At 40.3% G+C, this 14693-nt stretch overlaps 1 protein-coding gene across 12 annotated transcripts in view; it reads right to left on the reverse strand.

The window, feature by feature from the left end:
• Positions 1-153: 153 nt before the first annotated feature.
• The window catches only part of SOS2 (SOS Ras/Rho guanine nucleotide exchange factor 2), a 103251-nt gene continuing 88711 nt past the window's right edge, over positions 154-14693 (reverse strand). For 10 of the 12 annotated variants that reach the window (XM_036306219.1, XM_036306201.1, XM_036306196.1 and 7 more), the window contains 5 exons: positions 10330-10446; positions 7152-7413; positions 6572-6613; positions 2762-2871; positions 154-1658 (listed from right to left, as the gene is read on the reverse strand). In XM_036306219.1, the coding sequence (XP_036162112.1) occupies positions 1149-1658; positions 2762-2871; positions 6572-6613; positions 7152-7413; positions 10330-10446 (1041 nt within the window). In that variant the 3' untranslated portion in view covers positions 154-1148. The remainder of the gene's footprint in view (positions 1659-2761; positions 2872-6571; positions 6614-7151; positions 7414-10329; positions 10447-14693) is intronic. The other 2 variants (XM_036306206.1, XM_036306188.1) reach the window with 2 other exon arrangements.

The raw sequence follows: 14693 nt of genomic DNA on the forward strand, positions 1-14693 counted from the left end.
TGATACAAAGCATATAAAAGGCCACAGACCAGTAAATAAACAATGTGGCTTTGGCTACCTTACAACTGCTGCTACACCACTATCAGCAAAACACACTTTTTCATCACTTTTAAGGAAGGAGTCCAAATAGCAAATAAAAGTTTTACTCACTTCTCTGATTAAAAAGTTTAATAAAGCTTTAAGTATTTGCTGGTTTAAATATTACCAATCTAAAAAAAATATTTAAAAAATTTTAGTTAACACAAGATTTATAGAGAAAGTTACTAGGTTTTGAAGGCAAGGCAGTTGGTTCCTATGCCATAAGAAACTTTTCCTTTGAATTTATCAATTAGTAAAGTAGCAGATTGTATTATACACCTCAAGTCACTTAAATTTATATAGGTTATTAGCATCTTTAAATATACAATATAAACAAAACTGTACATACATGGCATATTAACTTTGCTTTCCAAAATAATAGGCAATTCATTAGCTAAAGACACCATAGTTTGCAAAAACAAAAGGCACATCTGAAAAAATACATGCCCTTTTCTCCTCTATGATGGGGTTAGGTAGTCTTTTTGTTTACATTTTGGCTAAATAATAGACACAGTGCATTCTATTCTTTTCATTCTATTTTTCATTTTTGTCTTTAGCAGCAAATTCTGGCATTTAAGACATGGCATTAACAAGTTTAAGAACAATGGGTGTTATTCACAATTCTCCAAAATGTAAAAACTAGAAGATGGTCAAACAAGTTAAACAATCAGTAACACCATACACCTCCTATATTTGTGTAAATTTATTGCCTTAAAAAGGCAGCTATTATTCAAATCTGAAAAGTTCCACAAATGCACTATCCCTTTTCAGTGCAATCAGTCACTTTAAACCATATTTTACAGAGATTACAGTGCAAATATAAATTCTTTATACTGGCCTTTTGGCAGCACTGAGGATCCAAGACAAGGCAATGCTACTGATCACCTGAGGATAATGACGAAGGACTTTTGTATTTTTATTTTTCCGATTTTAAAAGCTTATTTGATCAGTAGCATTTTTAAGAGCATTATTTGTAAAAAGTACTAAAATACTATGCCTTTTTTTTAATAAATTAAAAAAAACACCTTTACAAATATCATTCCAGTGTCAATGACTACATATGGCTAAGGTCATTGAGGAGTTTCTGCATTTTCTAGCAAAGGCAGTCTATACAATGGGGGGTGTGAAAGCTCCCGTTTGTAAGTCTTTGGTGGCAGTTTTGGTAGGTGAGGGCTTGAATTCTGCCTTGGTGGAACAGGGGGAGCTTGAGGATGAGCAAGATTATTGTGACTAGAACTGAGCATGTGGCATCGACGTGGTACCCTTGGAGAGGGTGTGCTAGGAGGAGTGTTTGGTGAATTTGGACACGTGCTAACGTCTCTGAACCAGTCTGGATCTCTGTGAAGATGTCCCAGTGGAGGTGGCTGAAGATTAAATGGACAGTTTATAAAGTGTTCTGGAGGCCGAAGGGGAACTGGTGGAGGAGTATCAGGAAGAGGATCTCTCGGCGGTGGTGGAGGTGGACTATGCAGAGGCCCATCAAATGCACCAGTAGGAGCAGGAACTCTGGGTTTTACCTTTGGAGGAGGAGGTTGTCTTGGTGGAATAGCAGGGGGGTCATCATCAGATTTCATATTTCCCTTTAAAAAAAGTAATTAAATTATATTTCTGTTCTCCTGAAAAATCTGTAAGAAAAAGTTATTAAAAGAATTGCCCTGGTTGGTGTGTTCAGTTGTTAGAGCATCAGCCAGCACGCCAAAGGGTCGAGGGTTCGATTCCTTGTCAAGGGCACGTACCTGGGCTGCAGGTTCAATCCTGGCCCTGATCAGGGCAGGTTCGGGAGGCAATCAATCCATGTGTCTCTGTCACATCAATGTTTCTCACTCTCCCTTCCCTCCCTCCCATCTTCCTAAAAAAATCAACGGAAAAAATATCCTCTAGTGAGGATTAACAATAACTGAATGAATGAATGAATGAAAGAAAATTCCTGTGTCAAGTTAAATCCAGGAGTTCAAAATAGGTTAATTTGATTCAGATTCATGACTAAATTACTCCCAGTTTTTCAGGGCCCCAGTTTAATATTTTTATATATGAGATGTTTTAATTGAAATCTTAGAACATAATGCCATAGGTTATCTTGCTTTATATACACATTTCATAAACTTATGCATTTTTATAATAATAGACAAGTGATTGAAAAGTATATATAGTTTTGCAGATATGAAAGAACATGATGTTAAGAGGACTTAATATCCAGCTGCTGCTTTCTGGCCACCTACTTCTACTTTTCCCAGTAAGGCTTAGAGTCATGGTTTGAAAAGTATGATCCAGGGACCAGCAGTAACAGCAACAGTGGGGAACTTGTTAGAAATGCAAATTATTGAGCCCCACCCCAGATCTACAGAATCAGAAACTCTGGCAATCTGGTTTTTAACAAGCCTTCCAAGAGATTCTGATGCACCCTAAAGTTTAAAGAATGCTTTGAATATTGAAGTCATGTCCACCTCTACTAGTACAGGAGCAAAAATGTACTTCTGAGTATTTGTGAATCTGCCCAGTCTCTTTTTTAGAAAAAGTATTATGAGTAATTATTTAAAGTATTTTTCAAATAAAACAACCCAGATGTTTAAAAACCATAAAGGGTACCCAAATTTTAACTGACAGACTCTTTAGAAGAACAAACACTGTTTTAAAGATTTACAACTTTGAATGAGATGAGGCAAACCTAAGTCCTGTTGAGTACCTTGGAATTTGAAGCATCATGATCAAATTTTTTTCGAGGAGGAAGAGGAGGAGGAATCAGTGGCTCTTCACTTAGTTTATGTAAACTACCACACGAACTGAAGAAAGACTCTGTGGGTTAAAAAGATTAGTTTAACCACAATTCACAGTACATTCATTACATAAATTTAATTTCAATTTGTGATAACCTCTGCTATGGCATCAGACTGTATGGTAGCTGACAATTGGTTTATCTAACCTCTCCATTAAACTGTAAGCTTTCTGAGGGCAGTGTGTATTTATTTTTGTATCCCTAGCACTTAGCACAATGGTACTACCTGGCACGTAGTAGGTACTATCTATATACATAAAAGCCTAAGCAACTGTCACGATGGAACAACTGGAACAACCGGTTGACCAGTTGTTATGATGCACACTGACCACCAGGGAGCAGATGCTTAATGCAGGAGATGCCTCCTGGTGGTCAGTGCGCTCCCACAGGGGGAGCACCGCTCAGCCAGAAGCCAGGCTCATGGCTGGCAAGCGCAGCTGTGGTGGCGGAAGCCTCTCTCAACTCCACAGCAGCACTACTGAGCAGTGGCAGTAGGCACAGTGGGCCGGGATGAGCGTGAGCGGCACAGCACCTGGCCCTGGTTCCGGCTCCTCCCTGGCCACCTGCCACTTGGTGCACTGCTATATCCCACTAGCAATCTGGGACCCCTCGGGGGCCTAAACCGGCAGTCGGGGTCCCGGATTGCAAGAGGGTGCAGGCTGGGCTGAGGGACAATCCCTCCAGTGTATGACTTTCGTGCAATGGGCCTCAAGTAGCTAAATAAAAGCATACAATTTCATTAAGATTAAATAGAGATGTCGAATAGGTTACTGAATATCTGAGTCTAAAGGTCAAGAGAGAGATTCTGGGTAGAGAAAAAAATTGGGGAATTATCATCATATAGATGTCGAATAGGTCACTGAATATCTGAGTCTAAAGGTCAAGAGAAAGATTCTGGGTAGATGATATAAGGCTGAATGAGACAATCAAGTGAGAGAGAAGAAAAGAGGGCCAAGGACTGAATCTCAGGGCTTTCCCATGTTAATAGGTTAGGAAAATGAAGAGAAATCAGTGAGAGAGATTAAGGAGCTAAAAGTAGAAAAACCAAGAGAGTGGATGAACAATGTCATCTTCATGTATATTACTGCTTTCCCAAAGAGATGATATTTTTGTATAAACGAAGGCTGAGACTTTGTCTTTCTTCTTCTTTTTTTTTTTAAATATTTTATTGATTTTTTACAGAGAGGAAGGGAGAGAGATAGAGAGTTAGAAACATCGATGAGAGAGAAACATCGATCAGCTGCCTCCTGCACATCTCCTACTGGGGATGTGCCCGCAACCCAGGTACATGCCCTTGACCGGAATCGAACCTGGGACCTTTCAGTCCGCAGGCCGACGCTCTATCCACTGAGCCAAACCGGTTCCGGCAAGAGATTTTGTCTTTCTTATTTGCCACGGAATCCATTGTACTTAGCAGAGTGACTGGTACAAAATGAGTACTCGATTTTCTGTTGAATGAGTAAGACCAAAGGGAGCGAACATTTTTATGATTTGATATGTTTTCAGATTTCTTTCCAGAAGGGTCAAATTAATATACCAACCTATAAGGGTAATGTATGAAAGAACCTTTTAACATAGGCTTGCTCATATTTTGACCTGGATGGTTTATTCATGTCCATTGTTAATGGATTCTTGCTGTGTTTCTCATTGTGTGTGAGCACTTTTCACACTTATTATTTTATTTATTTCAAGGTTTATTTTAGGATATTCACAATTTTAGGAAGTTATTCTCAGTATTTTTAAATTAAATTTCAAACAATTTTCTTTATCATGTGAAAAATATATTTTACTACCATCCAAAATAATGGTGTTAGCCCTAGCTGGTTTGGCTCAGTGGATAGAACATTGGCCTCCAGAATGAAGGGTCCCCAGGTTCCATTCCAGTCAAGGGCATATGCCCGGGTTGTAGGCTCAATCCCCAGTAGAGGGCGTGCAAGAGGCAGCCAGTCAATGATTCTCTCTCATCATTGATGTTTCTATCTCTCCCTCCCTCTCCCTTCCTTTCTGAAATCAATAAAAATTAAAAAATAAAAAAGCAAATATTATAAAATGACATAGTGTTATAGACTGAATTGTATTCCCTCCCAAAATATGTGTTGAACTCTAACCCCAGTGCCTATAAATGTTGATTTTATTTTAAAATACGGTCTTTACATATATAATCAAGTTAGTATGAAAGCAGGCCCTAATCCAGTGTGACTGTGTCTTTTATAAGAAGAAGAGAAGAGACAAAGAGACACATGGAGAAGATGCCATGACAACAGAGACAGAGACCGAAGCAATACATCTGCCAACCAAAGGATGCCAAAGACTGCCAGCAAATGCCAGAAGCTAGAAGAGGCCAGGTAAATTCTCCCCTACAGGTTTCTGAGGGAGCATGGCCCTGCCAACACATTGATTTTTGGTTTTCTAGCCTCTAGAACTGTGCTCTTTTAAGCCACTCAGTTGTGGTATTTTATTACAGCAGCAATAGAAACTAACATACATAATAAAACATTTCTGCCACAGAACAAGGAAATTAATAAAATACAGAAACTTCAAGTAAACCAGGAAACATCTGAATCCTGAAGCATCAATGCATGAAGGTGGACTACAACGTATATGAAGGAGACAAATGGATAAGATGAAACCCATATGTCTATAGTCATTGATATTGAGAAAAAACAGCAAATATGCCCCAAAGAACCAAGGGATCAGGAGTTAAAGGCATTTGGTACAATGGACTGCATGGGCATGAAAACAGAAGACTTGATTAAGTCTTTATAAGGGGCAATTAGAACTCCAATCCCATTCTCCACTTTGTGAGGCCGAGCAACTACCTCATACCACCACTGGGACTTTTATTTTTCTGGAGGATCTAAAATTCAGACATGAGACCCTAGTTTATGATAGGGAACGGCTGTTAATTTCAAGTGTTTTAGCATTATTTGCTTTTTAAAAAATTAAAATAAAGTTTGGAATTAAACATTTAACAGAATAAACTTACTTTTCTCAGAAGACAAGGGGCTCTCTTGCTACTATATAAATCATATACATTTTACTATGATAGAAGCAGAAGTCCTCCAGAATGGAAGATTTATTCCCAAAGATGCTATGTCCTTCCTGAATTATTGTTTTAAATAAATGACCATAGAAAGGTGACATTTACATAATAAATTATGAAATAATTAGGAATAGCAGAATAGTGATTTACTCAAAATACTGCTTTAATAAGATCATGTGAAGAAATAAGTGATCATGGACTAGCCTGAGAACCTAATAAACATTTAGTATATTATGCTTATGGGAAAGTGAATTGGAATGTTTTACTTCCTTGTGTTAATCACTGTTTTCACATTTCACTGTCACTTTCTATGCTAATAGAGTTTGAAAGTGATGGGGAAGAGAAGAGGTAACTGATATGAAATTATTTTTCATTCCATGCCCCGTTATGCTCTACATAAGTTGTATCATTTGATCCTTAACAAGCTTACAGATGCTACGTAATTTGTTCAATGGTCACACAGCTCCTAAAACATAGATAGACTGCAAATTATGAAAACAAACTATAGTAAAGTTTAAATAGTACCCATTGTAAGCAAATATCCAATTTATTATAAGAATTTCACTCAAATATCAAATTTTTAAAATGCTGTTAAAGCCCAAATACTCATATACAAATTTAATCAACTTAATTATTATCTTTATAATCATTTTATTAGAATCAACTAAAATTCTTACTTGAATGTGGCAAGAGAACTGGAGCAAAGATGCTATTGCTGCCTATGAGAATGAGAAAAATTAATTTGAAAAGAAAGATATGTATGATTTTTATTTTTTAATATGTCTGCACAAAGTAACATGCAATAATACACACAGAGTACAGAATTTTATCATCATCTTTTGCCATCTAAGTATTTTAAAGAAATGAACCCAAGACCCTGTACTTGGAATGCAGTTTTTTCTTTATCGGCATGTTTCCTCTCTATCACAGTCTTTTTTTAAATTTCCTTCACAGAGCTTATCTGCCTGTTTTCTTATTCATTGTCTATTGCTCTCTTTAGAGTAGTGGTGCTCAAAAGGTACTATATAAATGTTGAATGAATAAATTAGAAAATAATGTGCATAAACAATGCAGGAATGATGTTTTACTTCCTTGTGTTAGTCACTGTTTTCACATTTCACTGTCACTTTCTATGCTAATAGAGTTTGAAAAGGATTCTATAGTTCTCTAATTAAAATGATGAGAATTACCTTAAACACAAGATTCCTTTTTTTTTTTTTTTTTTTTTTTACCAAATAGTTTACATCAAATACATACCACAGGAACTGTTCAGATCCACATCTAAAAACACACTAAGGTCTGAAGAAGCAGATACTGGTGGAGTAGATGGTGTATTTGGAGAGGTTGGTGCTGACACTGTTGACTCAAGCTCAGTTTCAGCAATCCGACTAAAGCTTATTTTACATGGTTCTCTTTCTAATGGTGTTGGATGACCTCGTAAAGTGCCTGAGGTAGAGCCATGTCGGCCTGTATTAGGCCTTATTCCAGGAGATTTTAAAGAGAAAGTTGATTTCCTGGGCTAGGAAAAGCAAACATAATTATCATTACTAATTTGCATGTATTTTTATTTTTACAAGTTAGTGCTACTTTATTAATTCTTAGCATCCTATATAATAAAGAGGTAATATGCAAATTGACTGTCATGCCCTCACATAAGATGGCTGCCACCCTGTGGGCACAAGATGGACGGCAGGGGAGGTCAGTTGGGGGCAACTGGGCCGGTAGGGGAGGGCAGTTGGGGGCAACCAGGTCGACAGGGGAGGGCAGTTAGGGGTGACCGGGCCAGCAGGGTAGGGTAGTTGGGGGCAACCGGGCTGGCAGGGGAGTGGTTAGGGGGTGATCAGACAGGCAGGCAGGTGAGTGGTTGGGAGCCAGCAGTCCTGGATTGTGAGAGGGATGTCTGACTGCCAGTTTAGGCCCAATCCCTGTATAGTTATAAGGGTACAATAACGTCCCAACATTCAAGTAAAATACTTTGGATATATGACACGTAGACACAGACAACAGTGTGGTGATAGCCAGAGGGAAAGAAGGTTGGGGGGAGGTGAAAGTGGGCAAAGGGGAAAAATGGGGACAGAAAGACACTTTACTTTGGGTAATGGGTTCATGATACAGTACAGAATGTAGATAATGTTTTATTGAGTTGTACGCTTGAAACCTGTAAAGTATTATTAACCAACTAGAGGCCCAGTGCACAAAATTCATGCACGGGTAAGGTCCCTAGGCCTGGTCGGCGATCAGGGCCAACTGTGGGGCCCCTGCTGGCACCTGCTTTGCCAGCCTGGCGCCGCCCACTCGCCGGCCCCACTGCCACTGCTGCCGGTTGCCAACCTCTGTGGGCAACCAGCGGGGTGATCGGGGGCGGGGGCCCATTGGCACCTGCCTTGGCTGGCCTGGGGCCTGTGGGCTGGGGGCAATGCCTGTGTTGAGCATCTGCCCCCTGGTGATCAGTGCACGTCATAGCCCCAGTCATTACGCTGGTCATTCAGCCATTTGGTTGATTTGTGTATTAGGCTTTTATTATATAGGATGTCATCCCAATAAATTCAATTTTTTAAAAAGAATACTTTGGGGTTTGATTGGCTTAATTTTAAGATGGACTTGAATATAAGTAAACCTCTTTTCATACTGCAGAAATAAAATTCTTAAAAATCTGTGTGAATAACTTTTTACTCTCAAAACACTTCAGCCTTCAAGTCATTGATATCAATTTTATAAATATTTACTGTGGATATAATATATGCCACATGTTATGATAAGTGCTTCCGAAAAAAAGAAAAAAAGAGACCTTGCTTTTTTCTTCCTAATAGTAAATGACCAACTTCTACAATGCCACTCTAAAGTCTTTACAGAAACTGCTATCATTGTCCCACCACCTCAACCTGCTCTCTTTAAAAAATTCTCGTAGTGAGCCGAAACCGGTTTGGCTCGGTGGATAGAGCGTCGGCCTGCGGACTGAAAGGTCCCAGGTTCGATTCCGGTCAGGGGCATATACCTGGGTTGCGGGCATGTCCCCAGTGGGGGGTGTGCAGGAGGCAGCTGATCGATGTTTCTCTCTCATCGATGTTTCTAACTCTCTATCTCTCTCCCTTCCTCTCTGTGGAAAATCAATAAAATATATTAAAAAAAAATTCTCATGGTGAAATAAAAACACATGAAATTCAGATTCAGATAACTTGAATTAAAATCTCAACTATGTCAATATCTTAGCTATGCAGCTCTAAAAAAGTTAAATTCCTTTGAGCCTCAGTTTTTATGTTGGTAAAGCTAGAGTAAGATGCATATCGGCTGGCCGAAACCGGTTTGGCTCAGTGGATAGAGCGTCGGCCTGCGGACTGAGGGGTCCCAGGTTCGATTCCGGTCAAGGGCATGTACCTTGGTTGCGGGCACATCCCCAGTGGGGGACGTGCGGGACGCAGCTGATTGATGTTGATGTTTCTCTCTCTCATCGATGTTTCTAACTCTCTGTCTCTCTCCCTTCCTCTCTGTAAAAAAATCAATAAAATATATTAAAAAAAAAAAAAAGATGCATATCGGCTGTAGAAATGAGGTAATATGAAACTACAAGCGTACTGCTTGGCGGAAGTGTTTTTATTTCCTTTCACATCTTGCTTCACTTCTAGCTACTAAGAATTGGTCTTCCACTATTTTGATTGCCACTGTAAACCCAAGGAATAACTAGGAACTGTAGCAGCAAATTTTAACAAAAGAGGTGGGTTCTAGTGACAACCATGGTGCTCTAATGGCAGGAGTCATGGTCGAGCCAGAAGAACCATGATACACCTGCTTACTTCTCAGGTCTTTCCATTTCCTGTTTCATCCAGCTACCTGTCATTTTAGGTTCTCACTTTCTCACAGCTTTCCCCTTACATTAGGATGGATAAAAAGTGAACAGATAAGTAAGTGGTACTAAGATAAATGATAAACTAGATTTTATCAAAAGGTTAACATTTCCCCCCACAATATATGTAATTTTAGAAATAGTATACTACTGTAAAACAAAACATTAAAACTAGCTCTTCAAGCCCTGGCTGGGCGGCTCAGTTAGTTGGAACATTGTCCCATACCCCAAAAGGTTGTATGCTCCATCCCCAGTTGGGGTATGTATGAGGGCAACCAATCAATGTTTCTTCCTTCCTTCCTTCCTCCCTCCCTCCCTTCCTTCCTTCCTTCTTCCCTCCCTCCCTCCCTTCTCTCTCCCTCTTTCTCTCTTCCCCCTCTCCCTTCCTTTCTCTCCCCTTCTCCCTCCTTTTCTCTCCCCCTTTCCCCTTCTGTCACTCTAAAATCAATTAAAAAACAACAACATATCCTCAGGTAAGGATTAAAAGAGACCTAGCTATTCAAGTAAATTACAATTTTAATGGAAATAGGTTGTTAAACATTGAAGATAATATTGTATTAAAAACAATTTTTTTCAAAATTGTAATGAACTTACAAATCGAGGTGGCTGTTTGCAGTTTCGGGGTTCAATTTCTAGTGATTTGTTGAACAAATAATCTGTAAACTCTTTTTCAGAAGCACTTCCCATGGGGTTAAGGTTTTCAAAGAACCGCTGGAATTAAATATCCATAAGTATATGTTTTAGATCTTGTTAAGACATTTATTTTACCAACAAATTAAGAGATCATAATGTCTGAAAATCCACAAAGATTTCTGATTCCAATCTTTCTGCTTTCGAATAAAATTGTATAGAAGTTATATATTCTAGTCTTAAAGTTCTTTTAAGAAGATGAACAGATTTTCACTTATTACCACATAATGGCTTTATCCCTCAGTTAATATGATCCCTACTCATTATAACAATAAAAGTATCATCACCAGTAAATTATCAAAATTGTTTACAACAGAATTATAGTTTTAATCAACAATGAAACTTTGAAAATCAGAAAAAAGGAGAGCTAAATTGGACAAAAGTTTATTCAAAAGCAATTTAGAGAACAATAATAAACAAACTTATCGAGTAAAATAACCTTTTTCTTTATGAGATAATATTTTATAAGCTTAAGTTTCAGTTTTAGGTAGAAAATTTAAATGATTTAGTAAAGTGAAAAAAGACAAATAAACAGTAATCTCATTAACCAAAGATTTCACTGTTAATGTTTCACTATTAAAATATCCTTGTTTTAACTGTGTGTGAATGTTTATGGATACCTAGATCACATTTGTTATGAAAAATTGGGATCACATCACAGTTATTTTTAAACTTTTAAAATTTTATATTCAATTATTTTTCCCCTGTGGTTTACTACTTTTATAAAATACAAATATTAACTCTATATATAACTCTATATTTATAAAATCTGTTCATCTATAGTATGTCATCAGATGGATGTTCCAAAAAATATTTCACCAATCTCCATATAGGTAGTTATCTATATAGGTGCTTTCTAATTCTTTCTATTACAATAATAATTATTGTTATTATTAACTCCTTGTGCATAAATTTTTCTGTACATTTCTGATTTCCTTAGAATCATTTCTTTGAAATAAATTACTGGATTTAGCTTTATTTGATTTCAAAGTGGTTTAGTTAGAATTGTATATAAAAACAAGTACTGGGTTTTAGCTTTAGCAGTACACAAAATTAACTATAGAATTTCTAGTATGAAATTCTTCTATTTTTCAGGCATCCTGTCAATTTCAAGAAAATTATATTGCATTGAAACAATTTAGGATAACTATGTTAAATCATATGAACCAATAGCAATTTAACGACTTTTATAAAGTTACTAGAGGCCCAATGCTCCCCCTCCCTTCCCCCTCACCATGGCTTTGTCCAGAAGGATGTCTGGTCTAATTACCATATTACGCTTTTATTATTACAGACTAGAGGCCTGGTGCACAAAAATTTGTGCACTCGGGGGGAGAGGGGGGGTCCCTCAGCCCAGCCTGTGCCCTCTCGCAGTCTGGGACCCCTCGGGAGATAACGCCCTGCTGGCTTAGGCCTGCTCCTGGGTGGCAGAGGGCAGGCCCAATTCCTAGGTGCAGCCCCTGGTCGGGCTCAGAGCAGGGCCGATTGGGGAGTTGGGGCGCTGCCCCCTGTCATGCACAGAGCAGGGCAGATTGGGAGGTTGCGATGTCACCCTCAGTCACGCTCAGGGTAGGGCCGATTGGGGGATTGGGGCACCGCCCCATCACACTCAAGGCAGGGTCGATGGGGAGGTTGTGGCGCCACCCCCTGTCACGCACAGAGCAGGGCCCATCAGGGGGGTTGAGGCTCCATACCTTGTCATGCACAGAGCAGGGCCAATCAGGGGGTTGGGGCGCTGCCCCCTGTCATGCACAGAGCAGGGCCCATCAGAGGGGTTGGGGCTCTGTACCCTGTCACGCACAGAGCAGGGTCAATCTGGGGGGTTGGGGAGCTCCCCCCTGTCATGCACAGAGCAGGGCCGATCAGGGGGTTGAGGAGCTCCCCCGTCACTCACAGAGTAGGGCCGAAAGGGGAGTTGGGGCACCGCCCCCTGTCACACTCAGGGCAGGGCGGATCAGGGGGTTGGGGCGCCGCCCTCTATCACTCACAGAGCAGGGCCGATCAGGGGGTTGGGGCACCGCCACTCTCACACTCAGGGCAGGGCCAATGGGGAGGTTATGGCTCTACCCCATCACGCACAGAGCAGGGCCCGTGGGGGGTGGGGGGGTTGGGGCACCGTACCCTGTTACACACAGAGCAGGGCCGATCAGGGGGTTGAGGCGCCGCACCCTGTCACACACAGAGCCGCAGGGTGATCAGGGGGTTGGGGAGCTCCCCCCTATCAGGCACAGAGCAGGGCTGATCAGGGGGTTGGGGCGCCTTCCCCTGTCACGAACAGAGCAGGGCGGATAGGGAGGTTGTGGCCCCGCCCCCTGTCACACACACAGCCGTAGGGCGATCAGGGAGTTTGGGTGCTGCCCCCTGTCACGCTGATCCCAGTGCCGGGAGGCCTCTCGGCTCCGCTGATCCCGGTGCCAAGAGGCCTCGCGGCTCCGCTGATCCTGGTGCTGGGAGGCATATTACCCTTTTACTATATAGGATAGAGGCCTCGTGCATGGGTGGGGCTGGCTGGTTTGCCCTGAAGGGTGTCCTGGATCAGGGTGGGGGTCCCCACTGGGATGCCTGGCCAGCCTGGGTGAGGGGATGATGGCTGTTTGCAGCTGGTCACACACCCTTCAGGGTGGGGGTCCCCACTGGGGTGCCTGGCCAGTCTGGGTGAGGGGTTGAGGGCTGTTTTCAGGCCGACTGAAGCTCCCAACTGCTCCTTTTTTTCTTTCTTTCTTTTTTTTATTCTGGGCCAGCTTTAGCTCTGGCTCCAGCTCTGAGGCCTCTGCTGCTGAAAGAAGGTATCTGGTTTGTTTGGGTTCTATAATCGAAACAATGTATAACTCCAGCTCTGAGATCCCGGGCTCGCTGAAAGCAGGTTTCTGGGGTTTTGTTTAGCTTCTATATTTGTTACAATGTTTCTTAAATTGCAAGCTCAGAGGCCGGCAAGGCAGGCGGGGAACGTTGGAGTCCTCCGTCACTGAAGCAAGCAAGCCTCATGTTAGTGTCAAGCTGCCTGGCTACCGGCCGCCATCTTGGCTGGCAGTTAATTTGCATATCTCGCTGATTAGCCAATGGGAAGGGTAGCGGTCGTATGCTAATTACCATGTTTCTCTTTCATTAGATAGGATAGCAGCAGTGTTCTTGTTTTTCTCACTGTTTACTTTTTAATATAATTTAGCTTGGTTAATTATGGTTTGAAAAGTAAATAGCTACTTGATCTACATTTGAAACTTACTTTGGCTCAATCATAAAGAAAGCATTCTCTGCACACCACACAACCTCATCTCCAAAAGAATGCTTTAACAGATGGTAGGAAGTGTATACAGGATCATATATGAATGCTAAAAGTACTATTTCAAGTATAACCAAACTATAATTATTTCTGTGGGGGAAATATATTGTCAACTCTAATCTGGGTTTCAAGAACATATTTCCTTAGCCCTGAGAAGCTCCACATCAAAGATGGTTGGCCCAATGGTGAGAGAATGGGATGAAATAGTAGCTTATCACCATTTTCTTTAGAGTAGGTATCTGTTTACATTTTCATAATGGTGTATTTTAGACTTTAGGTCATTCTTTCTTAGGATTTTAGAGTACTTTGTTTTGAACTGGGAACAAAGAACAGTTACCATCTTATAATTTAGGAGAGAAGAATGGTGGCCATTTTCATTCAATATGCCCAATCTGCAGACTACATCTGAAAGTTTAGCATAATTTTTAATGTGAGGTGAACCTATTTGGATGTTATTTTATGTTCTGATTTTCAAATAAGTATAAAACAATAAAATTCATTTCATAAATATAATATCATAATTTACTCTAATTTAGAAGGTATTCCACGTCTTACAGTACCACAGAATCAATATTAGGAATTACTGCTGAAAATAAAACATCATTTGATACAGCGGTTCTCAACCTGTGGGTCGCGATCCCTTTGGCGGTCAAACGACCCTTCCTTAGGGGTCGCCTAAGACCATCCTGCATATCAGATATTTACATTACGATTCATAACAGTAGCAACATTAGTTATGAAGTAGCAACGAAAATAATTTTATGGTTGGGTCACAACATGAGGAACTGTATAAAGGGCCAGAAGGTTGAGAACCACTGATTTGATAGAATGTTTAAAAAAATAGTTTTTTGCTATGCGTATATACATAGTATTCTACGAGCACCTTTCTATTTAAACCCAGTGTTCTTAGGAAGGTATTAATTAAAGTTTTATTGGTATGTAAAATACCTAAAATAGATACCAATCAGTGATAGTACTAGTAGTGGAT

The sequence above is a fragment of the Myotis myotis genome, unplaced genomic scaffold, assembly GCF_014108235.1.
Source record: "Myotis myotis isolate mMyoMyo1 unplaced genomic scaffold, mMyoMyo1.p scaffold_m19_p_1, whole genome shotgun sequence".
Classification (NCBI taxonomy): domain Eukaryota; kingdom Metazoa; phylum Chordata; class Mammalia; order Chiroptera; family Vespertilionidae; genus Myotis; species Myotis myotis.